The sequence below is a fragment of the Musca domestica genome, unplaced genomic scaffold, assembly GCF_030504385.1.
Source record: "Musca domestica strain aabys unplaced genomic scaffold, Musca_domestica.polishedcontigs.V.1.1 9, whole genome shotgun sequence".
Classification (NCBI taxonomy): domain Eukaryota; kingdom Metazoa; phylum Arthropoda; class Insecta; order Diptera; family Muscidae; genus Musca; species Musca domestica.
Genome location: NW_026712435.1, coordinates 14,947,960 through 14,960,886, shown reverse-complemented (window position 1 = coordinate 14,960,886; position 12,927 = coordinate 14,947,960). Strand labels below are relative to the sequence as shown.

The 12,927-nt window shown below is 36.1% G+C and overlaps 1 protein-coding gene across 1 annotated transcript in view; it reads left to right on the top strand.

Annotated features, from left to right (window-relative positions):
- The first annotated feature begins 7,011 nt into the window (after nucleotides 1-7,011).
- LOC101898792 (division abnormally delayed protein) overlaps nucleotides 7,012-12,927 on the top strand; it is a 270,655-nt gene continuing 264,739 nt past the window's right edge. The window contains exon 1 of the mRNA XM_059131732.1: nucleotides 7,012-9,297. Coding sequence (XP_058987715.1) covers nucleotides 8,958-9,297 — 340 coding nt within the window. The 5' untranslated portion in view covers nucleotides 7,012-8,957. The remainder of the gene's footprint in view (nucleotides 9,298-12,927) is intronic.

Here is a 12,927-nt window from a genome sequence, read left to right as displayed (position 1 = left end):
AAAGTAGTGTTCCATACTACCTGCTGTCCTAAACTCTAATTTCAAGCGGGATTTCGTGTCCTTTGGTTTATATTTGTGATCTTTATATCGGCTGCAAAATCAGAACATTTTTAGTTGTTGGTCCATTTCAACCCCTAGATATATTACGGACATTTTGAAAACAATAGACCTATACCTTCTGAGCTTCATTATTAGTATATTTTTATGCGATTTTTTTAGTTTTTTTTTTTTTTCTTTTATGCCAAGAGGGCATTCTGAATTGACAAAATTTGTCAAAATCGGTCCAGCCATTCTTGAGATATAAGCATTCTAGCCAACATCCCCTTTCTTTGTATATGTACATTGTATATATTTCGCTATTTATATCTAATATATTTACTATCGGCATATACTTAATTGACCTGTTCGTCTATATGTGATTTCACCGAGATTAAAAATATTCACGGTTTAAAGAAAAATTTAAATTTTATTTAACACAAATGTTATGGTCTATTTCACCACTAAATATTACCCGATGACCATTAAAAATTGGAAGACTTCTGCCCAGCCCTGAGCTCTAGCCCCATGCTAACTTCCACGTCGATTGGTCTATAATTGCGACCTGTGGAGCAACTGCAAAATCGGGACATATTTTAGTTTTTGGTCCATTTCAACCCCAAAATATTATGCGATCATCTCCAACAGCAATAGGATTCTATTCTGGCTCTAGCCCCACCTCCATTCTAAATTTCGTGAAGATCGGACCAAAATTGCGACCTGTAGAGTGATTACAAATTAACATGGACAGACGGACAAACGGACAGACGGACGGACGGACGGACGGTCATACATAGCTAGATCGACTCAGCTCGGCGAGATAGGAAGATCCATATATACTTTCCTACGTGAGAACCCAATATTTCGAAGTGTTACATAATTTTTGGTCCAATCAAACTTATAATACCCCCTACACATAGTAGGGAATAAATATAGGCTTTAAATGTATATTTTACACGGTTAGACTCAACTACAAAGTTGAAGTTTTGCCTATTCTTTTTGAAAGCTAACTAACCTTTTATACCCTCCACCATATATAGTATGGAGGGTATATTAAGTTCGTCATTCCATTTGTAACTCATCTTGATCAGCGTAACATTCTAAGACGATTTAACCCTGTCCGTCCGTCTGTCCGTCGGCCTGTTCGTCTGTTGTAATCACGCTACAAGCTAAACCAATTAAGATAGAAAGCTAACATTTTGCCCAGATCTCTGTTTTGTCTGCAGGCAGGTCAAGTTCGAAGATAGGCTATATCGGTTCACGATATCGTATAGCCCCCATATAACGGTACCCCCCCGATATTCTGTATTTTGACGATTTTAGCCACATTTTCTAATAGAATAGTCTGAAAATCCATACGAGGAGTTCTTTGTGGGCACTTTACCCCCTGAAAGAGAATTGTTTATATGGGTCCACGATATCGTATATCCCCATTTAATGATACCCGCCGATATTCGGTATTTCGATGATTTTAGCCTCATTTTTCGAAGGAATGGTGTAAAATTTTACACAAGGGGTTCCTTGTGAGCACTTTACCCCCTGAAAGGGAATTGTCTATATAGGTGCAAGATATCGTATAAACCTCATATAACGGTATCCCGCGATATTCGGGATTTTGACGATTTTAGCCACATCTTCAATGGAATGGTCTGAAAATCCGCACAACGAGTTCCTCGTGAGTAATTTATTCATTGAAAGAGAATTATCTATATAGGTCCACGATATAATATAGTCCACATATAACAGTACCCCCGATATTCGGTATATTGATGATTTTAGCCACATTTTTCAACGGAATTGTCTGAAATTCTACACAAGGGGTTTTTTGTGAACACTTTACCCCCTGACAGGGAGTTCTTAATATAGGTCCATGATATCGTATACCCCCCGTATAGTTGTACCCCCGATATTCGGTATTTTGATGATGTTAGTCACAATTTTCAATGGATTTGTCTTAAATTCTATACAAGGAGTTATTTGTGAGTAATTTATCCCCAGACATAGATTTGTCTCTATAGGTCCACAATATCGTTTATCTCCCCATATATCGGCACCTTCCGAGATTTTAACATAATTTTTAATTTATTTTATTTTTATTTTTTGAAAATGTCCTAATTCGTTCCAAATGCTGGAGGGTATTCAAAGTCGGCCCGGCCGAACTTACTGCTTTTTTACTTGTTTATTGTGTCATAGTTCAAAGTTCCTTTTGTCATATAACTTTACCAAAAACTTTTTTTATTATTTTATTGAGCCATATCTTAGCCGGATTGGTATATAAACAAGTTAAAAAGTAGTAAGTTCGGCCGGGCCGAACTTTGAATACCCTCCACCATTTGAACGAATTTGGGAATTTTCAAAAATAAAATCCGTTAAAATCTTAAAAATACCGAATATAGCCGTTATATTGGGATCTATACGACGTGGACCTACATAGGCATTGCTGTCATAAGCCATCACCATATTCAAATTCGAAACTTGAAATAAACGGTGAATAATGAATCAAAATACCATACATAGGGAGGTGCCGTTACATCGGAGCTATACGAAGACCTGGACTTGCATAGACAATTTTCTGTTACAGCCTGTAGTATCCATAACGAACTTCAAATACCAAATTTGAAACAATTCCGATAAATAATATCACTAAAATCATCAAAATACCGAATGTCGGAAGGTACCCTTATATGTGGGCTATACGAAGACGTGAACATGCACAGGCAATTTTCTGTCTTAGGCTGTAGTATCCCTTTGGAACTTCAAATATCAAATTTGAAACAATTCCGGTGAATAATGTCGCCTTAATCATCAATATACCGAATATAGGGAGGTACAGTTAAATGGGTGAAGACGTGGACCTGCACAGACAATTTTCTGTCATAGGCTGTAGTGTCCATTACGAACTTCCAATATCAAATTTGAAATAATTCCGGGAGGTACCGTTATACCGAATATCTGGAGGTACCGTTATATGGGAGCTCTACGTAGACGTGGACCTGCACAGTCAATTTTCTGTCTAAGGTTGTAGTCCGGTGAATAATTTCGCTAAAATCATCAAAATACCGGATATCGGGAGGTACCGTTCAATTGGGCCATATGAAAACGTGGACCTAATGGCCCAATTACGAACAAAGTAAACATGTCTGCAAAATTTCAGCCTTCTATCTGGATTTGTTCGAAATATAGCTTGATTACAACAGACACATAAAGATCGACATAGAATTTTACGCTGATCAAGAATATATATACTTTATTAGGTCTTACATGAGTATTTCGAGGAGTTACAAACGGAATGACAAAGCTAATATACCCTCCATATTATGGTGGAGGGTATAAAAAATCTATATCACACGCATGTTTCAGAATAGTTTCTGCTTGGAAGCACTGTGCAGCAAAGAACAAATTCAACAATAGGCAGACAGGTAGGTAACTGAAGAAGCGTAAAAAGAAGAATATCCAGGCTGACAAAGAAGAACTTGGAATTTGTTGACTAACCTGCATGGTTCAGATAGGTAAACACAGATACTCAAACAAAAAGTATCTTATGGATGCATGTTTAACTGTCCCTACATGTTGCAAACGAACATGTGTGTCAACAACCAAACCAATTCCATGTTTGTCATACAGATATGAATGAATAAACAACTGTCCAGATCAAATAGAAAATATCAATGAAAATGTATCTAAGTTTAAAAATGTTTGATCGCTAATAGATTCATAGAACCTGTATTTCATTTTCATTTGCGTCCAGATAAATGTTTGAAAAAGTTGGTCGTCGTTTTCGATATGTTTCATTATTTTTTCATACCCTTCGTCATAGTATGTAAGGTATATTAAGTTTGTCATTCCGCTTGTAACACTTCGAAATATAAATTTTATAAATATAAATTTTATAAATTCTATGTCGATATAGCGATGTCCGACCCTCTGTGGAAATCACTGTATCTTTCGAACAAAATGAAGTAGGTTGATGAAATTTTACTCACCTGTGTGTTAGGTCTGCCGGACTTTTGGTATTGAAAATCGGCTGTAGCTTGATACGTATTTGGTCCGATTATCTCCAATTTCAATAGGGTTCGTCCTTGGGTCGATAGAATGACCTGTGTAAAATTGTATCTAAATCGGACTATAAATGTGACCTACATTTTGTTCATAAAACTTCATGGATAGACAGACGGGCGGTATAAATCGACTCAGGCAGGCCATCAAAAGGGTCTATCTCGCTTTCGTCTCCATGTTACAAACAAATGCACAAAGTCGTAATACCCTGGCCACTGTGTGGTGTAGAGTATAAACAGAAATGGATGGCGACTTTAACCCTTAACACATTTCTTTTTTTTCTGTTTTTACGGATTTCTGGATTTTATGCAAATTTTTGGAGAATTCTGAGACCTACAGTAAATTTTTTTGACAAACAATTTGTTTAGAGTATCATATCGTTAATTTCGCCATGGAGTTTTTGAACGCTTTTGAATAAAGTGACCCAATAGGCTCCTTTATTACCTGTCTATGTGTTAATTTGTTTAATAACAAGTAAAAAAGCTGTATGTTAGGCCGGGCCGATCTTTGAATACTTTACCATTTTAAACGAATTAGCAATTTTCAAAAAAATAAAGTCCGTTAAAAATTCAGTTAAAATCTCACAAATACGAATGTAGCCTTTACATTAGGGTCCATACGACGACGTAGACCTGAATAGGCAACTTTTGTCATTAGCCATTACAGTATTCAAATGCGTAGATAAAATCATCAAAAAACCGAATATCGGGAGGTACCATTATATGGGTGATATACCAAAACGTGGACCTGCATGCGAATTTTTTTTCATAGTCTGTAGTACCCGTTACGAGCTTCAAATACGTGATTTGTAACAATTCCGGTGAATAATATCGCAAAAACCGAATGTCGGGAGGTACTGTTATATGTGGGATATACAAAGACGTGGACCTGTATACGAATTTTTTGCCATAGGTTGTAGTGCCCGTAAAGATCTTCCAATACGAAATTTGAAACGATTCCGGTGAATAATGTTGCTGAAATCACAAAATACCGAATATCGGGAGGTACCGTTATATGGGGGCTATACGAAGATGTGGGCCTGCACAGATAATTTTCTGTCTTAGGCTGTAGTATCCATTACGAACTTCAAATACCGAATTTGAAACAATTCCGGTGAATAATGTCGCTAAAATCATCAAAATACAGGATGTACCGTTATACGGGGACTATATCAAAAGTCAGACCTACATTGACAATTCTATGCAAGGATTTTTCTTACATAATGGGAACACAAACTGCCAATTTACAGCAAATTTGGTTTAAAATTGCGACTTTGACACACAAAAAAACTTAAATCTGTCGATACAGATGTATGGGAGGATATACCAAAACCTTTCCTATATAGCCCATTTTCAATATTAAAAGTCTTGTAGCCAAACACACATCTAAATAAAATTTTATTTTTTTATTTTAATTTTTCCACAGACGAACGGACAGACATCGCTAAATCGACATAGAACTTTATGCTGATCAAGAATATACAGGATAAAATAAATAAACTGCAACAAAGTCAAACGCCATAATTTTTACATTTTTTCAATTTTATTGAATGAAAGCTAAAAATTTCGGAAATAGCATCAAATTTTAGAATAAGTTTAGATTTGTTCGAATTAATCACCTTTGGCACGAATTATGGCCTTCAAAAAGCCAATGAATCCGTCACACGCTGCCCGAATGCCCCATTCCCGGCGAAGCGCTTGCTTTGGTATTTTTTAGTGCCAACCTTGCTTTCCAAAATACTCCAGACACAATAGTCCAATGGATTGGTATCCGGAGATTTGGGTGGCCATTGTGCGATGGAAATGAAGGGAGGAACCTAATTTTGTAACCATTCTTGGGTGGCGCTTGCTGAGTCCTGTTGGAATGTCCAAGGCCCGCGGCCAAAATGTTTGCGTGCCCAAGGCTTTAATACCAGAATATTTTCGCGATAATATTGGGCATTTATTCTGATGCCACGTCAATTAATAAGAGCGGAGAGCGACCATCTGCTGTTATGGCGGCCTACACCATCACCATGGCCGGCGCTTGAGTTCTGTTGGCCAACCGAAGGTGCATTTTCAGCTGACCTCTTTGGCAAGTAATCACAATCATTTTGCTTATTTACAAACTGCGGGACAACGAATGTTTTCTTACCGGAGAAATCCAAATCCGGTAGTTCAGCACTTTCGGCCAAGCGATGCAACTCTTTAGCTCTTTTCAGTATTTTTTTCCGGTGAGGTGTGAGTTCTTGCACTTTTTGGAATGGCTTTACTCCGAGTTCATTTTTCAATATTTGCCGCATGGAATATTGCCCTATATTCAGCTCACGAGCCATTTTTCGGCCACTGCGACGCGGGTTTCGATCAATTTGCTTCTTTACTTTTCGAGCCATTTCTGCTTATGTTGCTGTTTTCTTGCGTCCTCTTTCTTGACGTCGGGCAACGCTACCAGTCTCACGGTAACGAGCGATGGTACGAGACACGAAAGATTGATTCACATTTAAATGCTGGAGTGCTCTTACAGTAGCTACTTGTGGTCTTCCAGTCAAATATAAAGAAATCACAAAATCACGCTTAAATTCCATCACGAATAACTTTTTTTCTGGAAAATTCTAACCAAAAATGCTTTTGTACGCTTGTAAACAATATAATGATCTGTCACTGGAATAATATTAACATTTCCTAAATATTAGTAATTTGTCAAAACCTCTTTCTTAAAATAACTGCTATTAATTTAGCTTATCACAAGCACTTTATTAAGGTTCTACTGTATGCGACATGCAGCACGCAACCAATATGTTGGCTCCAACGTGTTCTATATCTATTAATTCATGCCTTTGGCATGTGTTTGAAATGCAGCGCTGCAGCGTATGTTATCAAACCCTCCACCATAGCAACTGCGAAAACTATCGCACACTTCAAACATGTTTTAGTTGAGTACGAGTTTTCAATGCGATTGGATGGTTAAGGTATTAACGGCGGAACATTAATCGATTATTTTCTGTGTTCCATACCGATTTGTTGGCGTGAAAGGGTAGATCTCGTCTACATTACTACCTATCGTGTTAAAAAGATAGAAAACCAAACAGCAATGGAATACCATTGAATGAATTTGTGAATTAAAAATAAATTTCAAATAATTTGTAAATGTGTATTCTTTGAGAGAATAATCAAAAAATAAATTCAATTAAATTGAAAAAAATCAGGCAATTTTATTGCAAGGCGAAAAGAGCCAAGTCAAAACAGAAACAAGAAGTTTTGTGCAAACCAACCAACCAACCAAACGACTAAGAGAAGTTTGATGATTCCTAGTGTGTGACAAGAAAAGTGAAGGAGAAAAAAAATCAACCATAAAGCCCCCCTCAATATATTCATAAAGCAATAACATAATCATCTGATACAAGTTTGAAAACCCCTTGCAACTCCTATCTCAAAAAAAAAAAGACGTCTGTCTGGTTGGCTGCCTAAATTAATGCCAATGTGTGTTTTTGTGTGTGAGCTTGATGGGGCTCGTGACTGTTTAGTATAATCAAACAACCTGCGTAACATACAACCTACTTCGTCCCCAACACCCCAAACGTCAACAATAGAAACATTGGTTTTATTGCAACAACTACAACAGCGCAACCCCAAACCAGAACTACAACAAGAAGAGCAGCCGGTTAGAAAACAAAAACAAACAAAACAAAAAGTATTCACAAAACAGCCGTGGTGTCTGGCGTAACTTCATACCATCAGCCACACAAAACCTCTATCTCTCTCTCAGTTCATACTCTCTCTCGCACTCTGTGTGTGTCTCAGTCAGTCCGACCAGGCAACTCAGCAACTGAGACGTCAACATCGTTGGCCGCATCTCAGACCAAGCAACGAGACATCATTGTTCTTTCAAGCTCCACCATTCAGTTGAGTAGCCAACGTTGTTTGTTCTTCGTCATCACCATCGTGCTCGTCGTGTTGGTCGTCAGTCTGCTCTGGCATAAAATTATAGTGAGTGGCGAGTAAACGAGAGTGTTTGCTACATTTACAACGGAGTACAACATTTATGTGATTGTGTGCGTGCGTATTTTGTCGTAATCTTGTGCAGTGTCGTGTAAATGATTTCCACTTCGTTTTACCGATTCCCCTTTTAACCGCCGCTGTCACCTTGTTGTTGGCACAGTTGTTGTCGTTTGCTTTTTTTTTGTGAGTGAATCGAATAAAACAACAAATTTTTGAGCCAAAGCCAAAGAGCCCCATCAAAAAAATAGTGGCATATACCGGCTAAACATATACAACAAAAGAGCAAGAGTAGAAGCCAACAACAACTGCAACAACACCATCACGTCAAAGAAGTGAAACGTTAAAGGAAATTTAAGAAAAAAAAAAAAAATAAAAAAATACACAATAACTAAAAAATAGATTACAAAAATACAACAAATAAAAAAAATGAAAAGAAAAGAGTAAATCAATCGATAAGATAGCAAAGTAAAGTAAAGAAAGAAGAGGAATACAAATAAAGTTCAACGAAAATAAGGAAATAATAAAAATACATAAGATCGAAACAAAATAGCTATTAAAAAAGAAAAGAAAAAAAAAATAAAAAAAGTAATGTCTGGTGTCCAAGAGTAAATTTATTAAAAAAAAAAAAGAAAATTCTAAGGGTCTATACAAAAATAATTTGTATAACAGTGTCCTAAAAATTTTGTTAAAAAAGTGAAAATGTGCTAAGCCCCTGGAGGAGATTAATTATTAATAAAAAATAAATGCAAAAATTGTGTATTTTGTATAAATTGTACAAATAAAAAAAACAACAACAACAAAAGAATTGAAAATAAAATAAAGCATAAAAAATTACATAAATTTATCCTGCACCCTTCCTTGCAAACCTATAAATCACATCCAACAGAAATGGCTTTAAAACCTCTCTCCTGCCAAAATATTTACAACAATTCAATGAAACTCATTCTCGTTGTTGGGGTTTTGGCCACAATTCTTGTGGCCTCTGCCTCAGCGAAAAGTTTGGATTTTTCACATGATTTGGATACCGCCAACAGCTATTTGGAAGCACCGCATCACCATCAAGCCTCGTCGCTGCATCATCATCAATCACACAGTCTTCATCATCACAATCGCAATCGTCGTTTGCAGCGCCGGGATTCCAATTCCAAAGATGGACTCCATTGTAATGATGTTCGTGGAGACTTTGAGGCGATAGACATCCCGTTGCCACAACATTTCAATGAAAAAGGTAGGTAGGTTGGAGGCGGTGGTTGGGTAGGCAAATAGAATGATTTACAACAATGAAAATAAGACGCAAGTTGTTTGTGTGTATGTGATATATACAACAAGATTTATCTAGGATAAAATGCGATTAGTGGCGACAATTTTGTGGTGTTCCCTTGCAAATCATAATGATAGACATTTTCCAATTTTGTAGATAATAAGAATTGTTGGCCAACAAAACGGTTGGTAATGGTTAAATAAATGATTGTGTTTGCAAGCATCATTAAAAACAGGACACAATTGGGAATATTTTTAATCCGTAGCGGAGACAGTGGGACAGTGTGATAAAGTAGAATACACAAAAATTCTTGACCTCAGTTAACGTCTAAGGAAATTTAGTGCCAAAAAAATACAATTTTCCCAAAAATAAGTCGGAATCTTTACACATTTATTTCCGTTTAGACATTTGCTGATATTCATTGTTCGAAATTCAGATTTTTATACTCTCCACCATTCTATGGAGGGTATATTAATATATTATTATATTGGACCCTACAAAGTATATAGATCTGGATCGTCGTGAAATTCTTAGTCGATTTAGCGATGTTCGTCTGCCTGTTGTAATCACGCTATCTTTCGAACTAATTGAGCTGGAAGGCTAAAATTTTGAACACATGAGAATTTTGCCAGTAGGCAGGTTAAGTTCGTAAATGGACCATGTCGATCGAAGTTTTCGTATAGGCCCCATAATTCGATACCTCCCAGTATTCACTATTTTGATGATTTTAGCGACATTATTTACCGGAATTGTTATAAATTTCGTATTCTAAGTTCTTAATGGGTACTAACGTCTGTGACACAAAATGACATATGCAGGTCGACGTCTTCGTATAGCCCCCATATTATGGTAACTCCCTATATTCGGTATTTTAACGATTTTAGCGACACTAAAATTGTTTCAAATTTCGTGTTTGAAGTTCGTAATGGCTACTGCAGACTATGACAATAAATTGCGTCCACGTTTTCAAATAGCCCCCATATAACGTTATCTCCCGATATTTTCGGTATTTTGAAGATGTTAGCGACATTATTTGCCGGCATTTCGTATAGGAAGATCTTAATGGGTGCTAAAATCTAAAAATGTTCCAAAATTCATATTTGATGTTCGTAATAAGTACTAGAACCTGTGACGGAAAAAAGGTGTATGCATGCCGACGTTATCGCATGGCTCCCATATAACGGTACTTCCCTTTATTCGGTATTTTGATGACATTTGCGACACTATTAACCGGAACTGTTTTAAATTTCGTATTTGAAGTTCGTAATGGGTGCTACAGCCTTTGAATAATTATAACACTTTTAAAATGCGGAACAGTATCAGAATCTCTTCGAATTTCGGACATCTCAATATCTCAATACATTTTTTTTTAACAAAAAAGTCTTGTGTGAAGATGGACTATTTAGGATCAGTTTTTCTGGTATTTCCCCACAAAGCGTCAAAATTTCGAATAATTACAACGTCTTATCAAATGAGAAACAAGAATCCAATTAACCTTAAATTTCGTACATCTCAACATTTCTACCAGAACAAGATCATATGCAAAAAAATGGAATATATATATATCGATTCATTTCATCAAGTACCTCCACAACGAAGGGTTAACATTTTTAAAAATTATAACTTAACAAAATGTGAAATAAGAGTCCGATTGTCTGCAAATTTCGCAAATCCTAATATTTTTAGCAGCTCAAGATTTGGTATAAAGAATGAATAGAATGGACCACTCCTTCTGGCACCTCTCCCATAACGGTTCTTAATTTGGAATAATCATGAAGCTCATAAAACCCGAATTGGGCTTCGAATTCCTTTCAAACTCGACACAATCCAATATTCCTATAAATACAAGATCTGATTCGAAGATGGGTATTATCGGTCCACTCCCTCTGGCACCTCCCTCACAACGGGTCAAAATTTTAAATAACCATGAAGTTCAGAAAATGCAAAATAAGCATCTGTTTCTATTTAAATTTCACATATTGCAATATTTTTACAAACAGAAGATCTGGTGTGAATATGGGATATATCCACCCTTTTTTGTGATACTTCCCCCAAAGCGGGCAAAAAATTGGCTCTCATCAAATGCGAAAGAAACATTAGATTCTCTTCTTCAATGTCACGCATGGCAACATATTTATTTACACATGATCTGGTGTGAAATTGGTAGATAAAGGTGGATAGAGGGTCACAATTTGCTTTAAATTTCATATTATTATTTTCTTTTATCAGAATTAGATAAAGTAGAACACTCGGACCGCAATGCCCGATACCTCACTCGTATTTCAAAATTTTCCACATATTATTGCATATCTCATGTAAACAGAAGGAAGCAATATAGTCCAAATCGGGCAGGATATAATTAATTATATTAGGCTCAGGTCAGATATGGAAAATATCGGCCCACTCCTTTGGTACAATCCCCGTAATGGGTCAACATTTTGAATAATCATTATTCAGGTCAAAATATAAATAATGGAAATAAATAATAGGCTGAGGTTATACATCTGCTGGGAAAACACTTATTTGATATCATAAAAGGAAAAATAGGTTATCGTAGTAACATTTTTACATCCTGACAGGTTCTGGAACAAGGCCTGTGTTATAATCGGTATTTTTATTTTTCAACGTATTTTATTTCAATTTCCAAATTCCTTCAAAATGGTGGAAGGTATTCAATTGTTATAAGCCATTTCAGTATTGGCAAGCCTTAGCGATTTCACTTGAATTTACTCTCTAGAACACCGGATGATAAGCCTGAAAATTTTCGTGGAAAAAATCGAATAAGATTTAAAGGTGAAATATAAGTTATAAATTTACTAACTTATCAGTTTTAAATTTTATTATATTTTTCCACGAAAATATTCCTGGTCATGATTCTGATAAATAATTTATTTAAGGCGTAGAAATATTTGTTTTTTACACAATTTCCTGCAATAACGTGATTATGATATCAGTGAAATGACTGCCAAAAAATTTGTTTGTCACTTGAAATTATGTACTAAAAATAATTTAAAAAGAATTCCAAGAAAAATATTTTCCTAACAAAAATTTTTAGCTATTTATAGCTGGTGATTTTTCTTATCCTATTTTAAGACCAACGGAATTATTAAAAACAAGTCAATTGGAAAATTCATTTAAAATGCCTGTCCATTATGATAGCATCCCTATAATCAGAAACTTTCCTCAATACTCCCCACCTCCCCCTTTTGTGTGGTTTTTCGTAATTTTCAAAACCATTTCCAAAAGACTCGAACTCATCGCTCCCCGTTTACCTTTCGCCCCCAAAACCCACTTTGCCCCCTTGCATTCGACTAATCCGAGCAAAGAAACGATAACATTATCAAAATAACCGTTAATTAATAACCCATTAAAATTGTTGGCATTTAAACTATCTGTCTATCGTTTAGAATAATAAATTATCCAAGCAAACGTTCGATGTGGCCGTGGCAGCAGCAGCGGCAAAAGCCGACAGATACACAATAAAAACATGCTGCCATTGTTAGAAACGTGGTCCAGTGAAGGAGATATATGTATGTATGTATGTTTGTACGTAGCTACATACGCATCGAGCAAAGAAACTAATTCTAGTTCATAAAA